This window comes from Dendropsophus ebraccatus, chromosome 4 (genome assembly GCF_027789765.1).
Source record: "Dendropsophus ebraccatus isolate aDenEbr1 chromosome 4, aDenEbr1.pat, whole genome shotgun sequence".
Lineage (NCBI taxonomy): Eukaryota > Metazoa > Chordata > Amphibia > Anura > Hylidae > Dendropsophus > Dendropsophus ebraccatus.
In genome coordinates this window covers 93,039,139-93,065,152 of record NC_091457.1, presented here as the reverse complement: position 1 = coordinate 93,065,152, position 26,014 = coordinate 93,039,139, and the positions used below count along the sequence as shown (strand labels likewise).

Here is a 26,014-nt window from a genome sequence, read left to right as displayed (position 1 = left end):
TGATCCAGCACGTATGCAAGGAATGTTGCCTTTATTTTTCAAGTTGCAGTATCATGGGATAACCATTGTATAGGGTATACGATATACAGTTATATACATATAATAAGATGCTACATGATATTTACACTTGTTATGCATGATCGCAGAAATTATATAAAAATAATAACCACAAATCAAACAAATGTAACATGATTCCACCAACTGAATATAAATATAAAAATATATATATATATAAAAATATATATATATATACACACACATATATATATATATATATATATATATATATATATATATATATATACACACTCACCGGCCACTTTATTAGGTACATCATGCTAGTAACGGGTTGGACCCCCCTTTTGCCTTCAGAACTGCCTCAATTCTTCGTGGCATAGATACAACAAGGTGCTGGAAGCATTCCTCAGAGATTTTGGTCCATATTGACATGATGGCATCACACAGTTGCCGCAGATTTGTCAGCTGCACATCCATGATGTGAATCTCCCGTTCCACCACATCCCAAAGATGCTCTATTGGATTGAGATCTGGTGACTGTGGAGGCCATTTGAGTACAGTGAACTCATTGTCATGTTCAAGAAACCAGTCTGAGACGATGTACTGTGCGTTCAGAGATGCTCTTCTGCCTACCTTGGTTGTAACGGTTGGCTATTTGAGTCACTGTTGCCTTTCTATCAGCTCGAACCAGTCTGCCCATTCTTCTCTGACCTCTGGCATCAACAAGGCATTTCCGCCCACAGAACTGCCGCCCACTGGATGTTTTTTCTTTTTCAGACCATTCTCTGTAAACCCTAGAGATGGTTGTGCGTGAAAATCCCAGTAGATCAGCAGTTTCTGAAATACTCAGACCAGCCCTTCTGGCACCAACAACAATGCCACGTTCAAAGGCCCTCAAATCACCTTTCTTCCCCGTACTGATGCTCGGTTTGAACTGCACCAGATTGTCTTGACCATGTCTACATGCCTTAATGCACTGAGTTGCCGCCATGTGATTGGCTGATTAGAAATTAAGTGGTACCGTGCAGTTGGACAGGTGTACCTAATAAAGTGGCCGGTGAGTGTGTGTATATATATATAGATAGATATATATATATATATATATATATATATATATATATATATATATATAAAAATGTAAAGATAAGATGTTTCCCCATATACAAAATCTATATATTTACGCCCTTTGCTGGTAAGGGGCTTCAGAACGGGGCCGCTCTGCGATCCCGGTTGCCACATGTAGCCCGGGACCGCGGCTATTAGCGGGCACGGTCCGATCGCCGTGCCCGCTAATCAGGTAATCGGAGGCAGCTGTAAAAGTTGACATGACAGCTGCCTCCGATTACCGGCTGCAGCAGTTTCCTATTGTCTAGTGGGTGAGATCACTCCTCCGGGACGTTGTCCCGGAGGAGCGATCTCTGTACCTGATGCCGGCCGGGGACCGCTCCAAGATGGCGCCGTCCCCGACTCGGCACTCATTTGTTTTCGGCTGCAGCAGCCGAAAGCAAACGAGTGCCGATCTCATTGATCTTTCCTGTATATCTATACAGCAAAGATCTCAATGAGAGATCAAAGTGTATATACTAGAAGTCCCCTAGGGGGGCTTCTAGTATATGTGTAAAAAAAATGAATAAAGTGTTGTTGTCAATAAAAAGCCCCCTCCCCTAATAAAGGTCTGAATCACCCCCCTTTTCCCAGGTTAAAAATAAAAATAACAAAATAAATAAACAAACATGTTTGGTATCGCCGTGTGCGTATCGCCCGAACTATTAATTAATCACATTCCTGATCTCGCACGGTAAACGCCGTAAGCGCGAAAAAATCCCAAAGTGCAAAATTGCGCATTTTTGGTCGCATCAAATCCAGAAAAATTGTAATAAAGAGCGATCAAAAAGTCGCATATGGGCAATCAAGGTACCGATAGAAAAAACACATCATGGCGCAAAAAATGGCACCTCATACAGCCCCAAAGACCAAAGGATAAAAGCGCTATAAGCCTGGGAATGGAGCAATTTTAAGGAACATATATTTGTTAACAATGGTTTGAATTTTTTACAGGCCATCAGATAAAAGGAAACATATTGTTACATATCATTTTAATCATAACAACTTGAGGAACATATATAACATGTCAGTTTTACCCCAGGGCGAATGGCGTAAAAACAAATACCCCCCAAATAAACAAAATGCGTTTTTTTTTTTTCAATTTCACCACACATTTTTTTCTGGTTTCGCAGTGTGCTTTATGAAAAAATTCAGCCTGTCATTGCAAAGTACAATTAGTGGCGCAAAAAATAAGGGCTCATGTGGGTCTCTAGGTGGAAAAATTTAACTGCTATGGCCTTTTAAGCACAAGGAGGAAAAAATTAAAACTCAAAAATCGAAATTGCTCTGTCTTTAAGGGGTTAAGAAAGGATACAATATGTCAGAAACAATGAAACCACAAAGATATCCTTAATGCACATTAAACAAATAAATAAAGAGTCTTGGAAGCTACATATCCATAATGTTATTGGTGTTGTTATGCATGCAGCCAGGATATAACCTTTGCTTAATATTACAGAGAAACTGACAGCACAGGGCCAGCTACCTACAAATCAGCAACCTCTAGGTACTGTACCTTTCGCTTGGCTCAGTGATTCTGCATCTTTGGAAAAATTACTCTTTACTTCAGTAGAATAGAGAAGAAATCAGGCGATACCTTTTGGAGGCTAACTGAGTATATTTGATTGTAAGCTTTTGAGAGTCTAGGGAGCTAGACTCTCGAAAGCTTACAATCAAATATACTCAGTTAGCCTCCAAAAGTTATCGTCTGATTTCATCTCAATTCTACTGATTTCTATGGCTAACACTGTACAACAATATTCTAATAGCAATTCTTTACTTCAGTGTCACAGGGTCAGGTCTGTAAAATTGTCTGTGGCCGTCCCGCTCTCCAGCCCCCCTGTCTTCTCTGGGAATGATTGACAGGTTCTTTTTAAAAACAATGTACATTTGCTTAATATAGTTCCCGCCACTCCCCGATAAGTATGGTGGCTCTGAGGTTAGCATTATTGCCTTGCAGCGCTGGGCCTTCTAATCTGACCATGGATAACATAGGCTTGGAGTATTATGTTGTTACACACAAAGACGTAATCCAGCTCACCTCATTGGTAGATGCTTGTAAGAGAAAATACCTTGGTGACTGGACCCCTCTATGGACAACATAGTTAGTATTTCTATTTTAGAATTCCATAAAACAGAATGCAGAGGGCTGGTTATATTGCTAAATACCCTGGACTGTATTAAAGTGAGTCTGTCAGATGCAATTCACATTATCAGCTGCAGACATTGACAGATAACTGTTAAAGGAGACACATGGTTCCCGAGTCCCAAGCAGGGTCAGGTATGGGAGGGAGAAGTAAGGAGGTGTTATACTCTGCTGCAGATCAGGAGCTCGGGAAAGGCTTCTTTGACTCTTTGTACCATGGATCTCCAAACTGCGGCCCTCCAGCTGAAGCAAAACCACAAATCCCATCATGCCTGGACAGCTATTATGGGAAATGTAGTATTACAATAGCTGGAGGGCTGCAGTTTGGAGACCCATGAAAAGATTGTACTATAGTATAAAATCATTTTTCTATATTCTGGAAGCACAGACTGATCTATGAAAGGTACCAGATGTCTCCTTGTCCTAACAGTGTCAGCAGTTTGGAATATTAATTACTGCCGACAGATTCACTTTAAGGCTATGTTCACACTACTTATGAGACCGACCGGCCGGCCTCTGCTAAGATCATCCCGGACGGTAATTAAGTACCGGCCGGATGATGTTTCCGGCCGCAGCGGTCTGATGCAGGCGCATCAGCGCGCACCCGCATCAGAACTTCCCACAGCACACTATGGAGCGAGCAGCCAGAGTCACTCGCTTTATTGTGTGAACTGACAGGGTTTCCAACAACGGCCATACTTTTATGTAGTGTGAACATAGCCTAAACCTTTTTCTTACCTGTCAGTATACTCTTTATAGGGAATTTTATATGTTCTCCATCTGTTTACATAGGTTTCCTCTGGGTACTCTACTTTCTTTCCACACTCCAAAAACATACTGGTACTGTAGGTCAATTTGGAATTAGGATTGCTAGCACCAATAGGGACAGGGACTGATAAGAGTGATGACAAGCTCCATACAGCACAGTGTCTAAATATTCTGGCGCTAAATGTGGTTAGGGCTTTCCAGTCTTAAATAATGTTTAGTCATTGTGAAACTAACTATTGTGGAACAGACTATGTTTCCGTTCTATAGTGCATGGGGTTTTCAAGATCTGACCATTAAGATGAAGAGATTCTCCATGGCTTCATCTAGAGTGAGAGACACTTTGTGGCAGTTCTCCACTCCAGTTCTCCTGAGTACTGTTTTTCAGCAATATAAGTAATTGCTATGAACATTACTTATTTGGCCCCAAAACATACTTTGTAGTTCGTACCAATGTAGGCATGGGGGTGGTCCTCAGTTCCTAACTAGTCATGGCTGGCTGAAAAACTCTACAGCAATCACAACCTGCGAGCATCATCGCTGAAGGCTCCTATACACTGACGTGTCCCAGGGAGGCGTGATTGCCGAAGAGGTTTCCCACCATCAGTGACCACTTAGGAGCCGAGGACAGCCCCAATGTCTTCATAGATAGTAATTACAAAGAATTATTTTGGTTCATATAAGTAACGCTAAGAACTTATATGCCTAAAAACTGTGCACAGAGCTGTAAAGTAATGTATTTATAGCTGTAACAGTGATCGTACAGTGACTGTTATCCTTTAAGAAGCCCCCTTTATCACCCAATTTCTTATACAACTCTGGGCATTTAAAAAGGTATTAAGCTCCTTACCTCTGTCACTCTCTTTACATGGTGCAGCGTCTATTGACTGCAGCATGTAAAGGGTTAAAGTGCAGATTCAGTAGGGCCTCGGCTGTGTGTCACAACTGGGCTTCTGCAGATCACAGTGGTGCAGTGGCAGGGCCCCCTGCAATCAGTCAAAGTCATGTTTAGGCAAAACAGTTATTGTCTGGGCCATCAGTCCAACCAGGACTTGGGCAAAACTAAGGGGGTTAAACTCCACCTCCACTTTACTTTAATTTTTATGAAACACCTAAAAGGGTTAATACAGGGTAAATCCTAAAAGTCATTTTGAATACTTTAAGGGATGCAGTTTTTAACACAGGGTGATTTATGGTAGGGTTCCAGAACAAAACTTAAATTTGGTAGAGTAGAAAAAAATAAAATAAAAATGCTAAATGTATCACCCAAAATGAATACCTTGCATAAAGTCCAATACGTTACAAGAAAAAAAATCTTAGAGAAGGCACAACAGTTTTTTTTTTAAATGGGGCTTGGTCATTAAGGCTAAAACAACCAGGGTCCTTAAGGGGTTAAAGACCAACATCCTTAAATATAACAAGTGGTTAGATTGAAGGTAAAATGTAATATGTACAGCCAGCATTGCTCAGAATTGACAGACAGATATCTTACAGAGATCACAAGTTACAAAGGACAGTCAATCGGATTTTTCCCTTTTTTGGTTAACCTGATACTGGCTAGTATCTGGATCCAGTCTAAGCCAATGTAAAATAATACCAACACACGAACATATCCCCCCCTTCCAAAATAAGAAAAAACAACTAAGGACATTATTAAATAGTATTTTTGTTTTATTTTCTCATTAAACTGAGAACGGATACAAAATTATCATTTTGTCAGAAGGTTGGATTAATTTTTCCTTAAGAAAATCCACACACTTTGGTGACTTCAGTAAAGAAATTCATTTTCCTTGAGATATTATGAACGCCCCTCGAGCAATACGCAGAGCTCACTGCCCTGGTATCATAAACTGAAAGATAAGAACATCTGATTTAAAAAAGGATCTACTGAAATCCTGTAACATCAGGCACTTGTCTTGGGAAGGCCTTCAGGATCCAACAGATCAAGGGAGAGATCTTGTGATTCCATGGGGCCCGGTCCAGGCTGCAATGGAAAATGAAGAGTCAGATAGTTATAAGATCTGTGCACACGGTTTCATCCATAATAAAAGTATCTATTTCTTGTATAGCTGTAATTTTTTAAGAACGATCGAGATTTTAAATGTACGTAAATTCACATGATTCCATTATATCTTATATTCTAGTCACTTTCAGAGCTACAATCACAATCTGCCAGCACTGTGATAATAGACTTGTCGGGGGGTAGTCACGTAGCTTATAGCGTTGTTGATAAACTTTATTACTTGTGCGGTTCTGGAAACTTGTTTTTATAGGGGTGTAATATGTTGTTAGTGGTGGCTTCTGTGATCTGAGCAAGGCCGGGTTCACACCTTGTTTTTGCAATCCGTTTTATTTCAAAAAATGGATCAAAAATGGATAAAAAAAAATATATATATATGATTTTTTTTTTACCATACACAAAAACCTAGTTGACCACATTTTTGTGTATGCTAAAAAATGCATGCATTTTGATCAGTTTTTTTTACTCCTTTTTTATCAAATGAAAGACAATGGAAAATGGATTTAAAAAAAAAAAAAAAAAAAAAAAAAAAAAAAAAAGATTGCAAAAACGCTGTGTGAATCCAGCCTTACTGACCTATTAGTAGAGGTCTACTGATTCCTTGATCACACCGCAGAATGCAAAGCATCTGCAGATGTAGCTGTAGTCAAAAGTCAAAGCTTGACATGAGGGACAGAAGAGCGCAAATCCAAGGTTAAAGGAGAAGTCTGGCGAAAATTTTTATTAAAGTATCGTATTGTCCCCCAAAAGTTATACAAATTACCAACATACACTTATTACGGGAAATGCTTATAAAGTGCTTTTTTCCCTGCACTTACTACTGTATCAAGGCTTCAATTCCTGGATAAAATGGTGATGTCACGACCCGACTCCCAGAGCTGTGCGGGCTGTGGCTGCTGGAAAGGATGATAGCAGGGCACTGGAGGGACACTGAGCATCCCTATGCCATCATCCTCCCCAGCAGCCACAGCCCGCACAGCTCTGGGAGTCGGGTCGTGACATCACCATTTTATCCAGGAAGTGAAGCCTTGATGTAGTAGTAAGTGCAGGGAAAAAAGCACTTTATAAGCATTTCCCATAATAAGTGTATATTGGTGATTTGTATAACTTTTGGGGGGCAATACAATACTTTAATAAAAATTTTCTCCGGACTTCTCCTTTAAGGGCTATTACTGCACAAAGATGGTTCTTATGCCTATCATTCAAAGTCCTCGATTGGCCCTCTCCCGCCGCAAGCTTTGAGTTTTCACCACAGCTTCTTCTGTCTGCAGATGCTTTGCCTGTCTGCATACTGAGATCAAGAAACCAGTAGACCTCAACACACCCTTCAACTCACAGACACCCCGACCAGGTGCACACCAATCACTCTCTTTTGAAACTGTCAGCTCTGATATATAATGGGTCTATAAAAAATAAACAGATTTTTAGAACAGCACAAGTAATAAAAGTTTATCAACAACAATATAAGCTAAATGACTAAAGCCCCTATTACACAGGGCGACATAGAAAAGCAAAGGAGTACCGTCAACGCTTGTTTGCCCCTCATTCCCCGCTCGCTGCTGGCGCTATTACACGTGCCGGCAGCAAGCGGGTAAGTGCAGGGGGGGCCACGGGGAATTTGCACGGGTGATAGCTAGATTGTCTGTGCAGCCCATAGAGGTTAACGGCAATCTGCTGCCACCGCTCCTATTCCACGAAGCGACTGCAGCAGATCACTGCTATTATAGACGTTTGTCTTTCAACATGTTGAAAGACAGACGACATCAACAATCATCCGACATCGTTCAAGTCAGCTGATCGTTGCCTTCTACCACATGGGACAATTATCGGCCGAATACGGCCAATATTCGTTCTGTGTAATAGGGCCTTGAGGAAAAATAAAAGGGGGGGGGGGGGGGTGATGGTATTGGTGTCAGGGGAGCTGAATATGTAAAAATAGTGGTGTTCTAGTTATTTTCTTCAATGTGTTGTTACCTGTGTAACAATGACATAGTGCACACCTCCTGGGTACACATCAGTTTCCACTGCAGACAATAGTTCCTGAGACAGAGGAGCGGGGCTGACTGGTAGCCCCTTGAGAAACCTGTAGAGAAATATGCTTTGGGTAAGACAAGTAGTTTAACTGTCTGTCAGCTGATGAACATGTAAAAGGAGAACATTAATAGGATTCATAGAATTTGTCACCTCTGCAGTCCTTCCAAGTCACACAGGAATAAAATTTGCAGCTCTCAGTCTTTCCCTCTACCTATCTGCTGTCAGGACAATTGCTCCACACTGTAAGTTGCAGGAACTGCGGGTCATGTGACTCAGGTCCTTCACCACTTTTCCTTTGTCATTGATTAATGGCTGGAGGCTGAATTGCCACTCCCTTCAGTTGCTGCAGAGTACAGTCTAAGGCAGGGACTTTACCATGCCTCATGGATTGAGCGGCCCTGCTTATGGTTACAAGATTTCTATGGACCCTACATGAATCAGAGGATGGTAAGAAGGACTGGGCATGATGGATTTTAAATTACATGTTCCCCTTTTCCCACAAGAGGACGCCCTATTGATTCAATTCGTTTGGTAAGGTCTGCATTAAGAACTGTCAGCTACCTAAAGTATATGGGCAGCTAAAAGTAGATGTTCTTCCAATTGGGTGAGAGCCCCAGCAGTCAGATCTTCTGCAATAATTTTTATCACCTATTCTCTGGATAGGAGATGCGTGTTGTTCATGAGCCAATCAAGCTATCTAAATTGTACAGGCAGCTTAAAGGAGATGTCCCAGAGATAACATTTAGCACCTTTCCTCAGGATCTTACAAGTTCTTCCGATTGAGCTAGGGTCCCAGCAGTCAAATCCATCATCAATCATATTTTATAATCTATCCTGTGGATAGGAGATACATGTTGTCCATGGGCCAACCCCTTTAAGTCATATCATGGTCTTCATTGCATAGCACTTTGTGCAACAGATGTGATATATAATGTTGGCTATTTGCCCTGACAAAGTTTTATGAATATGGCATGATACAATGGATATGCCATTGTATAACTCTAATGTGCTCACCCTGCTTTTCTAGGCTCCTGGATAACAAATGACATAGCTATGCAGCTGTAGATCCCTGACTCCAACATACTAGTTAGGAATCTAGAAAAGATGATGAGAAGGTGATAAACTGGCTTTTCACCATCAGCCCTACTGGGAAGAAATTTAGCTTTACCATGAGAGAATCAGGGTTTAATATCCTGCAAAACTCCTAGCTTTGCCAAGAGGAGAACTCTGTAAATAATCTGTCAAAAAAGAATTTCTCAAAGCAAGAACTGAGTAATATGTCTGCTGAAACAGTGTTCTACCTAATGGACAATGAAATGCATTCACTAAACAGGAGGCAGGGAGGGAAGCATGAGCTTAATGAGGTAAAGTCTAAACCGGATATTTCTGGTCGCTAGTGTGTCTCCTACTGTGAATTCCTCAATACTGGGTAATTTTTTGTGGCAATGATGACATTAGACAATGTGATAAATCATGATAAAAGACACATGCAACTTTGATGAATGTATAAGATATTGAAGGGGCACACCTGTGATTTTTTTTTAATCAACTGGTTTCAGTTAGATAAATAGATTTGTAATTTACTTCTATTTAAAAACCTCAAGTCTTCCCATGTCCTGCAGGAAGTGTTGTTTTCTTTTTAGTCTGACACAGTGCTCTCTGCTGTCACTCCTGTCTGTGACACAAACTGTCCAGAGCAGTACAGGTTTTCTATGGGGAATTGGTACTGCTCTAGACAGATCCTCTCTCGGACAGGTGTGGCAGCAGAAAATACAACTTCCTGCAGGACATATAGCAGCTGAAAAGTATGGGAAGACTTGAGATTTTTAAATACAAGTAAATTACAAATCTATATAACTACCTGAAACTAGTTGATTTGAAAAAGATTTTGCTTGATGGGAGGGTGAGGCTTTTGCCTGGCATATACCACAGTAAAGGGAGAAATCTGCGCCTTTTCTGTGGAATATGCCTTTTTTGATAAATGTGCTCCATAGTATTTTGCTCATTTTCTTTTTTGCCAAAACCAGAAGAGAGTCCAAAATACGGAAAAAATAGCAAATGTTTCCATTATATCTTTTTTTTCTGTCGGTTCCACTCCTGGATTTGACTACAAATACTGACCTAAATACTAGGTACAGCCTTAATACACCTGATGTCATGATGGGAGTAAATTATTGGTTGAATTCTGTCTGTAACTTACGGGTCTCCATTAGACTCTGCAGGGAAGGAACGTTTAACAATCTCCACAAACTCCTTGACTGTTGGCTCCAGGGTGAAGATGACGGCATTAGGACCCGCGTCAAAGCTGTAAGCAACCTGCATAAAAAGCAATTTACATAAGGGTAAGTTGTCAGCTTGTTCAGGCTGACCTCTCTGAGGGCAGTATAAAAGTAATGACAGCTAAGCAGATTTCTTATGGTATATTTCTCTTTTGTAATATATTATAGTATTGGATTATATCCTTTATTCTTTTGCTTTGTACTGTCTGAGGCCACCACCTGTATATATAGATATGTGGAGATTCACATTGTCAGGTTTTGTTTTTTTTTGCCACCTTTCTGTACTCTTTATTCCAGTTCTGCATTCAGATCTTTTATACCTGTCAATGTCCTTCATTATATATTCCTTACCTACATTTGTGGGGGTGAGGTTGCATATTGTTAATGGCTGACCCCTGGGTATGGGGGATTGTTTTTAATATTTTTTTTTTTACATTTTAAAACAAGCTTTATAAATCTCTAGAGAAATATCCGATAAAAAAAGGATTTGCCATCATTGACCATATGCACTATAACAAGGTCCACTGACTGGCTTGTTCCCTTTTCCTATAACTATTCTCTCACCTTTGTTTGCCCATAGTAGGCATTGTACCGGTGAACCAGGCTGATTATTCTCTGGGAAACCTGGTTAAGGTAAAATATTGGTGGGTAGGTATCCAGGCACGTAGCATGAAACTGGTTACTGTCTTTCATGGTTAATTGTCCAAAGGCTTCAAAGTCCTTTTTTTTGATCGCTTCAATCATCTGGACCATCCGTCCTGGCACCACTGATTCAGCCCGAAGCTGTGACAACATGTTACAGGAAAATATTAATCATACTGCAAGTATGAAGACAAAAAGGAATCTGTTCTGGGATCTCTGCTATGCTTCCTGCATTAAAAAACACACTATCAGAGTGGCTGATAAGGTCAAACATACAGTGCAAATGGAAACAACTCCACAAGTTCTCAGTGGTGGGAATATGTGACAAACATGACGGTGGGTGCTACAGTTTCTGCAAGTCATCCCTCTGAAGAAGAGTTCTTCACTACATTGCCACCTGTCCACAGACTACAAGGACCAACAGCAGGAAACAGGCTTCTATCCTTTCAAAACAGCTGATAAACAGGAATGGTAAGATTTGGCCCACCACTGATCTGTTGAAAAACGCCTCCTGGGACACTTAAAGGGAATGTGTCACAAAGTTAAAAAAAAAAAATGATAAAATTGAATTTGTTATTTGTTATTCATTGTCTAATTTTTCATATTTCCCAGTGATTGCCCCTAGGGGGAGCTCCAGCAGAAAAACTGCTGGTAAAAGTAACCTGAAATACGGCTGTGCTGAAAAAAGAGGCAGTCTCTGCCCAACTGCTGTGACATCATCACCTCCCTCCTCTTTTCACAAGGGAACAAAGAGTGGAAAGGTGATGTGTACTGCTAGGCAGTGCCATTTTGTTGTTGTCTGCATAGAAGTACACCTACAACAAGTCTCCCTAGCCCTTCATACTACACCTCAGTGTCACACATTACACGGGTAGAGGAGGAGGTATATATATATATATATATATATATATATATACACACACACACACATACAGGAGAGTACAGGCTATTGCTCTCTGGTATCAGCAGTGTCACACATTACACAGGTAGGAGTAAATATATATACAGGAGAGTACAGGCTATTGCTCTCTGGTGTCAGCAGTGTCACACATTACACAGGTAGAGGATAGATAGATAGCTTCACCATATCGAAAAGCAGCACTACTTTCAAGATGTGTGGGTGCCAGTCGATAGGTCCCGACCACGGACCAAACTAATACAGTTCGGATAATACTCCACGGCAACTCCAATACGTGTCAAACGTGATTCAAATTTATTCCATCTTGTGATACATCAAATAAATAGTGCAGCACAGCAAATACAGGATGCGACGTTTCAACGGTCTCTCAGGCTTGAAAAAGACGGTGAGAGACAGTTAAAATGTCGCATCCTGTATTTGCTGTGCTGCACTATTTATTTGATGTATCACAAGATGGAATAAATTTGAATCACGTTTGACACGTATTGGAGTTGCCGTGGAGTATTATCTGAACGAGATAGAGAGAGAGAGATTAGGAGAGAGATAGACAAATAGATAATAAATAGGAGATAGATAGATAGATAGGAGTAGGAGAGACCCTTTGCTCTCCTATATGCAGCCACCTCAGTGACACAAGAGCTGCTGACTGTAATAAGTGACTGTAACTCCTTTGCTGCAGTCAGTGAATGGTTACAATATTTGCTGCCTGTACAGATGTATCAATTACAGTGAAACAAATAGTTGCCAATAGTTCTGAATAACAGTAACTCCAGTCCTGGGAGCTGATAGTTTGGTGTATTCCTCTATAGTTATATAATCACTGTGGAGGATAATACATGTATGTACTGGTACCTTATCTGTCTGGGACCCGACAATAACTCTCAGCATACACATGCAATATACTTCACAGTGATTATATAGCTATAGGGGAATCCACCAAACAAACCATCAGCAGTTGCTTTACCATGGATATAAGGGATCTGTGTTATTACCTGAGCTCCTCCTGCAGCTGTAAATCGTGGGATCCCCAGTGCAGCCACTGCCCGATCAGAGCACTCACAGTCTGGCTCAGTTCCCTGCCCTGTACTCGGCTCATGTGACTGTGACCCGACAATAACGGAGTACAGGGCAGGAAACTAGGGCCAAACTGGGTGCTCTGATCCGGCAGCTGCTGCACTGGTATCTGATGATTTACAGCTGCAGGAGGAGCTCAGGTGATAACACAGATCCCCTGTATCCTGTACTGTGTAAGGGGCCTTTTACACGGAAAGATTATCTGACAGATTATCTGCCAAAGATTTGAAGCCAAAGCCAGGAATGGACTATAAACAGAGAGCAGGTAATAAAGGAAAGCCTGAGATTTCTCCTCTTTTCAAATCCATTCCTGGTTTTGGCTTCAAATCTTTGGCAGATAATCTGTCAGATAATCTTTCTGTGTAAAAGGGCCCTAAGACTCCCACTGAGGGAGCAGCAGCACATAGACAGGGAAGAGCAGGGACACATAGGTGGGGGACAGCAGGAGCACATAGCAAGGGGGGTGGAGGGGGGCAGGGGCACATAGCAAGGGGACAGCAGCAGTATACAGACAGGAGGGAGAAGCTGCATACATACAGATGAGGGAGGGAGAAGCGGCATACAGACGGGGGAGAGAAGCGGCATACAGACGGGGGAGAGAAGCGGCATACAGACGGGGGAGAGAAGCGGCATACAGACGGGGGAGAGAAGCGGCATACAGACGGGGGAGAGAAGCGGCATACAGACGGGGGAGAGAAGCGGCATACAGACGGGGGAGAGAAGCGGCATACAGACGGGGGAGAGAAGCGGCATACAGACAGGAGGAGAGAAGCTGCATACAGACAGATGAGGGAGGGAGAAGCTGCATACAAACAGATGAGGGAGGGAGAAGCGGCATAGAGACGGGGGAGAGAGGCGGCATACATACAGGAGAGAGAGGCGGCATACATACAGGAGAGAGAGGCGGCATACAGATGGGGGAGAGAGAGGGAGAAGCGGCATACAGACGGGGGAGAGAAGCGGCATACAGACGGGGGAGAGAAGCGGCATACAGACGGGGGAGAGAAGCGGCATACAGACGGGGGAGAGAGAGAGGGAGAAGCGGCATACAGACGGGGGAGAGAAGCGGCAAACAAATGGAGGAGAGAAGCGGCATACAAATGGGGGAGAGAGAGAGGGAGAAGCGGCATACAGACGGGAGGGAGAAGCGGCATACAGACGGGAGGGAGAAGCGGCATACAGACGGGAGGGAGAAGCGGCATACAGACGGGAGGGAGAAGCGGCATACAGACGGGAGGGAGAAGCGGCATACAGACGGGAGGGAGAAGCGGCATACAGACGGGAGGGAGAAGCGGCATACAGACGGGAGGGAGAAGCGGCATACAGACGGGAGGGAGAAGCGGCATACAGACGGGAGGGAGAAGCGGCATACAGACGGGAGGGAGAAGCGGCATACAGACGGGAGGGAGAAGCGGCATACAGACGGGAGGGAGAAGCGGCATACAGACGGGAGGGAGAAGCGGCATACAGACGGGAGGGAGAAGCGGCATACAGACGGGAGGGAGAAGCGGCATACAGACGGGAGGGAGAAGCGGCATACAGACGGGAGGGAGAAGCGGCATACAGACGGGAGGGAGAAGCGGCATACAGACGGGAGGGAGAAGCGGCATACAGACGGGAGGGAGAAGCGGCATACAGACGGGAGGGAGAAGCGGCATACAGACGGGAGGGAGAAGCGGCATACAGACGGGAGGGAGAAGCGGCATACAGACGGGAGGGAGAAGCGGCATACAGACGGGGGAGAAGCGGCATACAGACAGGAGAGAGAAGCGGCATACAGACGGAAGGGAGAAGCGGCATACAGACGGGAGGGAGAAGCGGCATACAGACGGGAGGGAGAAGCGCCATACAGACGGGAGGAAGAAGCGCCATACAGGCGGGAGGCAGCAGCGGTATACAGGAGGGAGGGAGAAGCGGCATACAGATGGGGACAGCAGCTGTATACAGGCGGGAGGGAGCAGCGGTATACAGATCGGGGAGAGCAGGGGGAATACAGACTGAGCCAGCAGCGGTACACAGAGGGCCAACAAGTATTACCAGGAGCAGGCTCCTCTAAAATGGCGCCACCACCCTTCCAAGCTGTGTACTACGCATGCCTTTGAATATGCCTAGCACACAGCTAATGAAACACATTGTAAGTGAACAGGACAGACTCCGTCCCGTTCACTTCAATGCTTTGTGTGTGCCGTACAGCACCTGTGTAAGTGTCGTGCAAAGACACTATACACAGATGCTATTCAACATGGCAGCCCCCTGTGGCCAGCATTACAGTGTTTTAAAACATTGATAGTACAGTAAAAATAAAAAATACCAAACCACTTTTTTATAATTACATTTAAAGGAAAATTTTAAAAAAACGTGACACTATCCCTTTAAGCCCCTATTACACAGGGCGATTGAGAGAAGCAAGTGAGAGCCAACCTGTCAGGGCAGCGCTCGCTTGCTCCTCGTTCCCCACATCGTGCATGTAGGCTGATCATTGTCTTCTATTTCTCAAATTGATTATCGGCCGAATACGGACGATAGTCGGTTTGTGTAATAGAGCCTTTAGGGTAAAATGGTCATACCACTGGCTCCATGACCATATTATTGTAATGCTGAGCTGTTAGTGTACCTAGACTGATGCTCTGGCTACTGTACATTATACCACTCCACAACATAATCGTAGGAGTAGGACCAGTGTAAGGATACTGAATAAATTGAGATGTTTTAAATATTTTAATTCCTTTTTTCCAATGTTTGCATACTATTAACATCTCTAAGAACCCTGTGATTTCCATGATTCCATAACTTTTTCTTCTTGGTATTGTAATTTCAATGTTGAGAAGTATATTTTATAGTCTCAGATAGCCCCTTTAACAAATCTTAATACTTTCCTGTAAAGAAACCTTTCCACAATAGGAATGTCCTCAGAATAAATATGGCAGCGAGTTCAAAAAGCAAATCCTAAACCCTATAGTATAGACTAAAGAATATGTAAACCAGAGAGTCTATAGTGGCATTTGGAAAAAAAAACAAAAAACTTTTAACATGTTATACAAACATGTCAAAAGTTTTGAGCAATCAGGGTCAGGATGTTCGCACCTCCACAGATTCTTAGAGCAAGTGGGAAGAGGCACTCAGCTCAGTGCTTCTCTCCCCAGCTTACTGCAGGAGCCTCACAGACTCACTACAGAATACATCTCATGCAACAAGACTGAGAAAGCAGCAGGCTACATATATACCTTGAATGCATGGGGAAAAAAACATGTTGCGTCACACTACTCACATAAACACACAGATTGAATATGCTCACTGCTGTGTAAATGCAAAATTCCTTTGACAATAAATCTTTTGTATATCAAAATTTACATTTATCTGTTGATCAGTGATCATGTTTTACCTTGAGTAAGGGGCTGGTCTCTACGCTTGTCTGCATGCCAGCTGTACTGCCAACGTGCTTCTTCTCTGCACTGGCCTGAAATATTAGATACACAGTCACTAAGGTAGTTTACAAGCATTCTGAATACAGATCGCCCCCTCTGCTGTGTGACATAATTTTGGGTACTTGTTCCCTTACTTACTACTAAGATCAGGATCCGTAGTTCTGGCCAATGAGTTTCTGGTTCCACCAGTTCAGCCAGGCTGTCCTTACCATCTTCTCTCTCACCCATGACCCATTGAACAAATCCTCCATACATACTCCTGCAGGCGCTGCCAGAACCCTGACGGGCGATTTCTGATAGCTCACCTTCAACCCCATATAACTTTGCCAGGGTATACACTGCGAGTAAAAATGAAAAAGTCACTGTTAATCTTCTTTTTTTTTTATTTTATTTTTTTTATTAACTTTACCAAGTTATATGTCGCTTTCTTAAATAATGTCTAATGCTCAATTTAAAGTACTGCAAGTTTCCTGTTAGCAGTGAAGATTGCATTGTGGGAGCTCAGATCTAAGCCACTGTCTGTTTCTAGGTGCATTTTACTCAATGCATCACTTCATGTGAATGGAGAAAACTACACTGAGTAACTCAATGCTCATCTGCTACTTTTAAATGTTATGAAGCAAATGTTGAGAGATGGTGCAGCTTCTTTCCACTGCACATAGTGTATATGTTACACTGATGACTGTGTCACAATGAATAAGTGAGAGCTGTAGAGCCTGTATTTACCCAGACATGCATATCCAGCAGCAGACGATGCCAGCCCAGCAGCTGTGGGGAAGTTGTTGACTGAGCAGATGTGGACCTTGTAATTCAAAGTTCTTGACACGCTGTCTTCTCCACTGCCACCGCTGCTTCTCCTCTTCCTGGCCAAACGGCGGACTACGGGGAATCAAAAATGTCAATAGACCAATTCATCAGCAGAATAATTTTCAAATTTCAGATAAACTAGACATATTAGCAGTTTTCTGAGCTATCTGCACCTGTTAATACCAGGATAAGTATGAGTTGTGTTAACTACAGTATAGGTCAAAAACTTTCTAAAGTGCATAGTTATTGAGGGCAGTCAGATGCTTGCTGACACGATTTATAGTTTAGCTAAGCTCCTTTAATGCAGAAAGATGTTCCTATGTTTTCCTATATCAGATGACTATATAGACTCTGCTGCAAAGAATTACACATCGCAGAATCTCCAGAGCAAGCGCAGTGCAGACACTGAACAAGCAAGGAATATTGAGAGATCCTGGCACCAAAGTGTAAGCGACAAATAGCTATTCTGCATTAGAGGAGCTTAGCTAAGCTGTCAGGTATGTGTCCGCAGGCAATTTCCAATAAAAAGAAAACAAATACAAAAGAACACTATAGTATTCAATTGTAAATCCTGCTATAAAGTATAATACGGCAGATAACTCAGAATCAATATAGGGTAAGTAATGTATGCACACAGAAACTCCAGCTCCACTTTATAACTCCACCAATGGTGAGTGCAGCTCTGCAGTATAATACAAGAAGTAAGTCAGTACAGTATAAGTAATGTAATGTGCAAGTGACTGCATCACCTGAATAGTGATTTTAGCTAGGAGTATATTACATGATGTAACTTGGAAACAATACAGAATAGGTGACATGTAATATACATGCACAGTGATTCCTCCAACGATGAGTGCTGTTCTATATACAGACCACAACTCAGGATCAGTACATGATAAGTAATATAATGCACAGTAACTGCAGAATATTGAATGCAGCTCTGCAGTATAAGACTATGTTTATACAACATTTATGTAAGTAAAACCACCGATCTTGTCATAGAAAAATGTGTTGCATTGAAGTCAATGCAAACATTGGCCGTTGTTCACACAGTGTATTAATCAGCCGCCGTTGTTTAGTACGGCCATGGAAATAAATGTCAATTATTTCCAGCCTTTGTGCATTGAAATTAATGCAATTTTCAGTGCAAAAACAGACGTTGTTTCTGAGTGTCAAACCACAGCTGTTCCTCATACATTGTGTGAACACAGCCCTAATGCAGGATAAGTAATGTATGCACACAGTGACTCCAATATGTAAATGATACCTGTATTCTTACGTGACATTACTGTAACATCTGTTTACAGTCAGACGATATTTACGTGTTTATCCAATACTTACTCTCGCGTAAGCAGGACTGGAGTCGTGGATGGTTAATATTATCTTCTTTCCCATTCAGCCAGATCCGATCCTCAGTGAAATTGCGACATGCAGCAACTGTGGTCGTGGTTTTTAACTGTCAATGACAAATCCATATAGAATACATGACGTATTCTTGAATGACAGTAAGAAAATTAATTTACCATACAGTACTGTAATGGGCCAGAAGTGCTGTGGACATGCTGGAATTCAATGACTATATGATGCAATTGTTGACACTTTCAACAAATTCCATATATAATGTCCTTACTGGAACTAGAAGTATTCTGATAATGACCCAGAGGGTAGGACTGATACTCCCCAGCCAGTGACCTGCACACAAATGCTGTGAGCAGAACACAGGTATTGTTGGGGTAAACCCTCTTGTTGGTAGGGACTAATACCAATGTACTCTAACATTGCTGAATATGCTGGACTTCTCCCACCAGCTTCTCATTCATCTACAAGAACTTGAATTTTAGAGTTATCTATTCACCTTCCCCCATTTCAATATTGTGATATTCTATTCCCATGTTACTAGTTTACTGTAACAATAACAGCATAAGGGCAACTAATAGGAGTACAAACTTGATAGTGACACCCACCTGGTCCTGATGAAGTGTAACACTGAGAGATGAGTTAATAGGGAGAATCAGTTCCTCATTCCTCTTTCCCCCTGTGGATAGAAACAATCAGATCACAGTTCAGAAAATAAATTAAATGTCCACTATTTGTAAAAATACAGAATACACTCCAGGAAATGCTGTTCCGATGTGTTCTGCCTAGTAAGGTTTGTTTTGGGGCAAAGCATGACACAAGTTTTCGGGGTTCTCTAAACTTCTGTTTCATGCATCACTCCAAAAGTCCCTGTGCTAGGCATAACGCAGTATTTGTCTGGAATTTTCTCTTAAAGGATACCTATAATTTTCAATATTTTATGACATGTCTTAGTGACATGCGAAAACATATGATTGGGAGGGTTAAACCCCTCACAATCACTAAGGGGCAGAAGGGTTCAGCAGAATGCTTCAGCGATCATAGGGGTCTTAGAACCTAGACCCTCATTTATTATGACCTCTGGCATGTCATTAGGATGTGTCAGAAGTTAGTAAAAGGTATCCTTTAAAGGAATACTATCCCCCCCCCCCCTTACTCTATGTGCAGTTCTCCACACAATCCACATACTTAGATGCCACAAATTTGATATATACCTTAATAACACTTGTCTGTGTCTCCTTTCTGCTCTAAAATCAACTTATTTCATCAGTGGCACCTAGGTGGGGCTTCACCTAGGTGACACTGTCCACTGCACAGAAGGGGGGAGTGACAATATCACTATAAGACTTTAAAATACACATTTTCTTCATGCTGCATTTCTCTAACGTTCTGTGTAAAGTTCCTCTAAATAGAAACTTTCCATTTAGCACTACTCACAGTATTTTATGACAGCGATGTTAACTGGAGCCGTGCAGGTCACTTTCTTCATCTTCTCACCTTTGTTGTACTGAAAAAGTAATATAAACACAATGTAGATGATACCATGAACATGTTAGCACTAAAACTTGATAGAAATGGGGCCATGTCTGAGGTATTCATCAGGATACTGGCAGAAAGGTATTCAGAGTTATTAGACAGTGGGAACTGGGTCACCTCCAAAATGGCGGGTCTTGTGTGGTGGTCCCGGTATGCAGCAATTAGCACCCACCCAAACTGGTCTCAGGAGAGACAACTAGTGACCTGGCTTGGGGTCTTTGATGCGCAGGGGTAGTGGAGGAGAGACCACCATGTCTGATCCCACAGAAGAGCTACTGCAGTCACGCTATCAACATATCAGCACTAGGAATTAGTGCTCCTATATACCATGTTTTACGGTCTTTGTAATGTGTGTTAAATAAGCCAAAAAAAAATTAGTGGGAGTTGTCCTTTAACTGAAATGAATGTGTGCTGCACTTTATGTACATGCTCAGTAGTGAAGCTTCTTGCTACAGATCAGAGGAAAAGGCACTGGGAAGGAATGGCTGCACTCATCACAGATCTGCTAGAGAAAACAGGATTAAAGACGTTTGCTCACTACTGTTATAGACAACATTTAGTAAATATTTGGGTCAGTAGATCAGTCATGAACTATAGACAGTTCAGCAGGTCTCTCACTGCACACAGGCTTCTATGGTCACCTGCATACCAGAAAGACTTATCCGATTAGCTGAGAGGAGTAACCTCACCCCCACGGAATCATGGGACTGAGTTCTGAGTGAACTTACAAGGTTTAGCACCATTATCTGCAGTAAGCAAAGTATACAAGTGTTGTGACTGTGAGGACTGGAAAGCTTGACTTAATCTGTAATGGTGCGTTCACACCTACAGGATCTGCAGCTGATTTTCTGCAGCAGATTTCAGTTAAATAACTGTACAGTTATTTAACTGAAATCTGCTGCAGAAAATCAGCTGCAGATCCTGTAGGTGTGAACGCACCATAATTGTGTTAGAGAACCCAATTTCCTGCTCTGTCAGAAGAAGGCCGGGTTTACATTTGTCCGGCGGTGCGGCGGCGTTTCCCTCCGGCGCATGAGAAAAGCGCCGGAGGGAAACGCATTATTGAACCGATCCCATTGTTTTCAAAGGGATCGTTCAATATATGCGGCATGTAAATAGTGACGGCGCACCGCCGGACCGACCGCACGGGAGAACGCAGCATGCAGCGTCCTCCTGTGTGGCCCACAAGGCTGTGCGGCGCCGCATCCACTAAAGTGAATGGAGCGTCGGATGCCTCGCCGGGCAGGACGCATGCCGTTCGGCTCTGGCATCCGGCATGTAGCAGCACAATGTAAAAAAAATAAACATATCTCCCCCTGTGTGCTCTCCCCCTCCCCTATACCCCCCCCCAGTAGTATATAGCCCCCCCTGTTGCTCTTTCAGTAGTATATAGCCCCCTGTTGCCCCCCCAGTAGTATTTAGCTTCCCTGTGCGCTCTCCCCCAGTAGTATATAGCCCCCGTTGCCCCCCAGTAGTATTTAGCTTCCCTGTGCGCTCTCCCCCAGTAGTATATAGCCCCCCTGTTGCCCCCCAGTAGTATTTAGCTTCCCTGTGCGCTCTCCCGCAGTAGTATATAGCCCCCCTGTTGCCCCCCAGTAGTATTTAGCTTCCCTGTGTGCTCTCCCGCAGTAGTATATAGCCCCCCATGTGCGCTCTCCCCCTCCCAATTAGCCCCCTGTGCGCTCTCGCCCTCCCATATAGCCCACTGTGCGCTCTCCCCTTGTAGTATATAGCCCCCCTGTGCGCTCCCCCACAAATCCCATTGAAAATGACAGGAAAACATACTGGGGAAAGAAATGTCAACTGATGAGAGCAACTTGTGACAACTGATGGCAACTGATGGAAACTGATGGTTTTTAATGAAAAGAAGGATAGAAAAACTAATGGCAACTGATGCATTTTTGGCATCAGTTGTGACATCAGTTGTGGTCAGTTTTTAGACAAAAAACGCAACTGATGCCAACTTATACATAAACCCAGCCTTAGACCAAGACAGTTTTCACACATCAGGCCCTGTATCCAGAGAAAAGCCTGATACTGAAAGTTCAGCGTAAAGATATCTAATAAAACACATATTACAAACTTTTTATTTGTCATGACATATTTGTACTATTGATTTATGCAAAGTTTGTTTTATTTCTACCCAAAGTTATACTCGCTATTCTTTCAGAGATTACAATATACCTTTTTTTTTTTTCATAGGACAAAATTATTTTGTGGACGAATTTATATTATTATAAAATGTCTAAGAAGCTTCCTATGAAGTCAGCTGTCTTTGAGCATTTCACACTGACGGAAGATAAAAAATATATGGTGTGTCAGTGTAAAATAAGTGACCCAGATGAAAACAAATACTGTGATGTAAAAATCAGTGCATACTCAGGAAGCGATACAAACGCTCCTACGAGAGCTTAAAGAGTCACTGTCGTATTTTTTTTTTTTGCAGAAATCAATAGTCCAGGCGATTTTAAGAAACTTTGTAATTGGGTTTATTAGCCAAATCTGCCATTATCTGCATGTAAAAAGCCTTTTCCCAGGTCCCCCCCTCCTTCCTCTTTTTCATCCACTCTGAAAAATCTGAAAATTGTGACTTGTTGCAGGAGTCGTACCCTGTCTGTTCTAGGGAGAGGGGAGGGGGGAGGAGGAAGGAGGGAGTTAGCCGGCAGCAGAAAGCAGATAACAGAGGATTACAGGCACAGAGCTGGGTGACAGCTGTAATCGGAGCTCAGACAGGTCACTGGTGACTGTCACAGGAGATATCCCGTGAGGGATTTGTAGATTAACTCTTTGTTGTCCTGTTTTGGTCTTTTCTTTAGCTCTCTCCATAGGAGAACAATGAAGACAGGGGGGAGAGCTTCAAACTGCTTTTTCATGATAAAAATGCATTTTTCGGATAATAAACCCAATTACAAAGTTTCTTAAAATCGCCTGGACTATTGATTTCTGCAAAAAAAAAAATTCACGACAGTGACACTTTAAAATCTTAAAAGACATTGAGGGTACAAACAGACACACCGTATACGCAGCAGATACGCAGCAAATCTGCAGCAGATTTGATGCTGTGTTCAGTTATTTAGATCTAATCTGCTGCGTATTTGTTGCGTATTTGCTGCGTATCGCCGCAGATGCGTTTAAAAGACAGCTCATACAGCTTGTTGTGAAGGACGGTGTACCATTATCATTATTTGCCAGCTCGGCCAGCTTGGCCAGCTTTTACAGCTCTTTTTTTTTTTTTTTTTTTATTATACAAAAATATCATTTCACAAAAAAGGCATAAGACGTGAAAAATTCAAACATATACGGGGATCACGACATTTATATCCAACATATATATACATATATATATATATATACACATAATGGCCCACAACTAAAGTCAATTCCCCCCATTGTCCCCTGACCTGCGGCCATTATCTTCATCACATGACCATCACCCAAAACATGATAAGTATACTGTGGATCAGCATGGGGGGGCCAGACCCATCCATATAGTCGATCTAGAGCCCTGTATCTACCTATATTATATTCTCAAACTACCCTCCGTTACCCTACATAGCTACCCCCTGCTCCTATTGCTAAATAAGGCAAACTTCACATCCAATCTCTAAATAACAAATCTGGGTATCGAGAAGTAGGTCGCACGCGGGCATCGGGACGCCCAGTATCCAGCTTCATACGGCAACATAATCCCATCCAATTGAGACACAACCCCACAACATAAACGCAAAAAAAAAAAAAAAAAAAACTAAACAAAAATGACTAGGTAAACAAACAAAAATGCAAAGAAACAATAATAAATGAGAAAAAAATAATTATTTAGTATTATATTTGAGGGATATCTCGTTTTCGCAGTGGACTCAAACATACAAATAGTAAAGTTCTATATCCACATACTACTTCCTTTTCCCTTGCTTACAGAAGAGAGTAGGGGTTTCACCTAGAGTGCAGGATCATATATACTGACTCTTTTTACCCTAATGCTACTTCCCCAATCTCTTTCTCTAACTTAAACACACCATACAAATTCTTGACACTTAGGGGTTCACCACCAGCCTCCATCCTGCAATGAAAAAGACTTCAATGCCTTTAGACACCCCTTCTACCTAGGTGAAGAATATGAACCAAAAAAATTAAAATAAAATAAAAAATAAAATAAAAAAAATAAAAAAGTAAAAAAAGAAATAATCAAATAAATAAACAAATAATTAAAACATAAGGGGTTATGCCCACTCTGAACAGAAATTGCAACCAGTAGCAACTAGATCCTGCCGCAGTCCCTCACACCGCCCCCGGCGAACCCACCTTCTCTTCTCCCATCTCCTAGATCTAATACATCAATAACTCCTCCCTCTTAACTATAAATCCTGTGTCTACCTTAATTTATGGTCAGCCTCCCCATACCAACCCACAGCTCACATAAATTTAGATTATAAATTATCATTATCCAGCTTGCCCCCGTTATTGCAACGACTTAATTCCATTCTATTGCCTCTATTTTTATTAAATTAAACTCTACACCCACAAACCAAAAAAACAAAAAAAAAAGAAAGGAAGAAGAAAAACAAAACAAAACAACAACAAAAAAAAACAACAGAACCCCCCCCACCAAAAAAATAAATAAAATAAAATAAATTAAAAAAAAAAAAAAAAACACAAACTAACCATGCCTCTACTTCTTCTCTCCATAGCATGCAATAAATATAGAATCACTAGTCCTCATTCCTCAACTCCGACCATTCTCCCCATGTCTCGTTAAATATATTCATTTTTCCTCCTCTTTTTGCTTCAATACCTTCCATTACAATAATCTTATACATTTCCCTTTTCCAATCTCCGATGGTTGGCTCACAACTCTTAACCCACCTCTGAAGAATGCAATTCCTGGCAGCAAAAAAAGCCCTATACAGAACTCTTTTTTAAACTAGTGGGCATACCAAATCAGACAAATCTCCTAGCAGATATTGCTTAGGGTTCCCATTTAACTTAATTCCAGTTACATTTTCTAAATAATGTGTAATATTTTCCCAGTATCGATGTAATTTTGGACACCTCCATAGCAGATGGATTAGGTCACCCCCCTCACTCATACATCTATTACATCTATTTGTCTGACGTAGTTTCATTCGAAACATTTTCTCTGGAGTGAAGTGCACCCTATAAACAATAAACAACTGTGATATCTTGTGATTAAGTCTTAAACTACTTTGATTAACTGCTCCAAAAACACTATCCCACTCAATTATATCCACCTCTAAGTCTCTTTTCCATTTGTCCCTATACTTAGTGCTATTAATAACTTTATAATTCTGCATTAATTTTTTATATATTTTACCAATAAGGCCCTTTTTTACCTTCGTGAATCTCTCATCAAATAATTTATGTGCATTAACCTTAAATATATCCTGTTTACCCGTGCATCTAGTTGCGTGTACAACTTGCCAATATCTAAATTGTGCATTATTTGGAATGCCGAACTCTGTAACTAAATTGTCAAATGACTTAAGCTTTCCTTGACAGCTTTTACAGCTCTTAATGGAGAAATGGCCCGCAAGCTTGGTGTTTCTCTGGAAAGAGAAAGTATTAGAAAATTAGTGATTGAAGAAGCCTTTAACCAAAAAGATGATCTTAAAAAGATTCTCAAGAGACACTTTATATATCTTAAAATGGACGCCTGCACACGTCACAGAGTGAACTATTTTGCTATAAATGTTCGATTTGTTCGTGACAACAAACAATTTGTTACCAAGACACTGGCAGTAAAGGACACTAAAGCTCATCACACCAGTCAGTTTCTCCAGGCCTTAGTGGAAAATGTTCTGCAAGATTATGAATTCAAAAAAAAAAGAACAGATTCTTGCTATTGTAACAGACAATGCTTCAAATATGACA

General features: G+C 41.8%; 1 protein-coding gene across 2 annotated transcripts in view; it reads right to left on the bottom strand.

Annotated features, from left to right (window-relative positions):
• Window positions 1-5,683: 5,683 nt before the first annotated feature.
• The window catches only part of MVD (mevalonate diphosphate decarboxylase), a 183,147-nt gene continuing 162,816 nt past the window's right edge, over window positions 5,684-26,014 (bottom strand). For both annotated transcript variants that reach the window (XM_069966284.1, XM_069966283.1), the window contains exons 2-11: window positions 20,027-20,096; window positions 19,198-19,268; window positions 18,575-18,689; window positions 17,153-17,305; window positions 16,565-16,764; window positions 16,384-16,458; window positions 10,931-11,149; window positions 10,288-10,403; window positions 8,028-8,136; window positions 5,684-6,017 (exon numbers count right to left, since the gene is read on the bottom strand). In XM_069966284.1, coding sequence (XP_069822385.1) covers window positions 5,937-6,017; window positions 8,028-8,136; window positions 10,288-10,403; window positions 10,931-11,149; window positions 16,384-16,458; window positions 16,565-16,764; window positions 17,153-17,305; window positions 18,575-18,689; window positions 19,198-19,268; window positions 20,027-20,078 — 1,191 coding nt within the window. In that variant the 5' untranslated portion in view covers window positions 20,079-20,096 and the 3' untranslated portion in view covers window positions 5,684-5,936. The remainder of the gene's footprint in view (window positions 6,018-8,027; window positions 8,137-10,287; window positions 10,404-10,930; window positions 11,150-16,383; window positions 16,459-16,564; window positions 16,765-17,152; window positions 17,306-18,574; window positions 18,690-19,197; window positions 19,269-20,026; window positions 20,097-26,014) is intronic.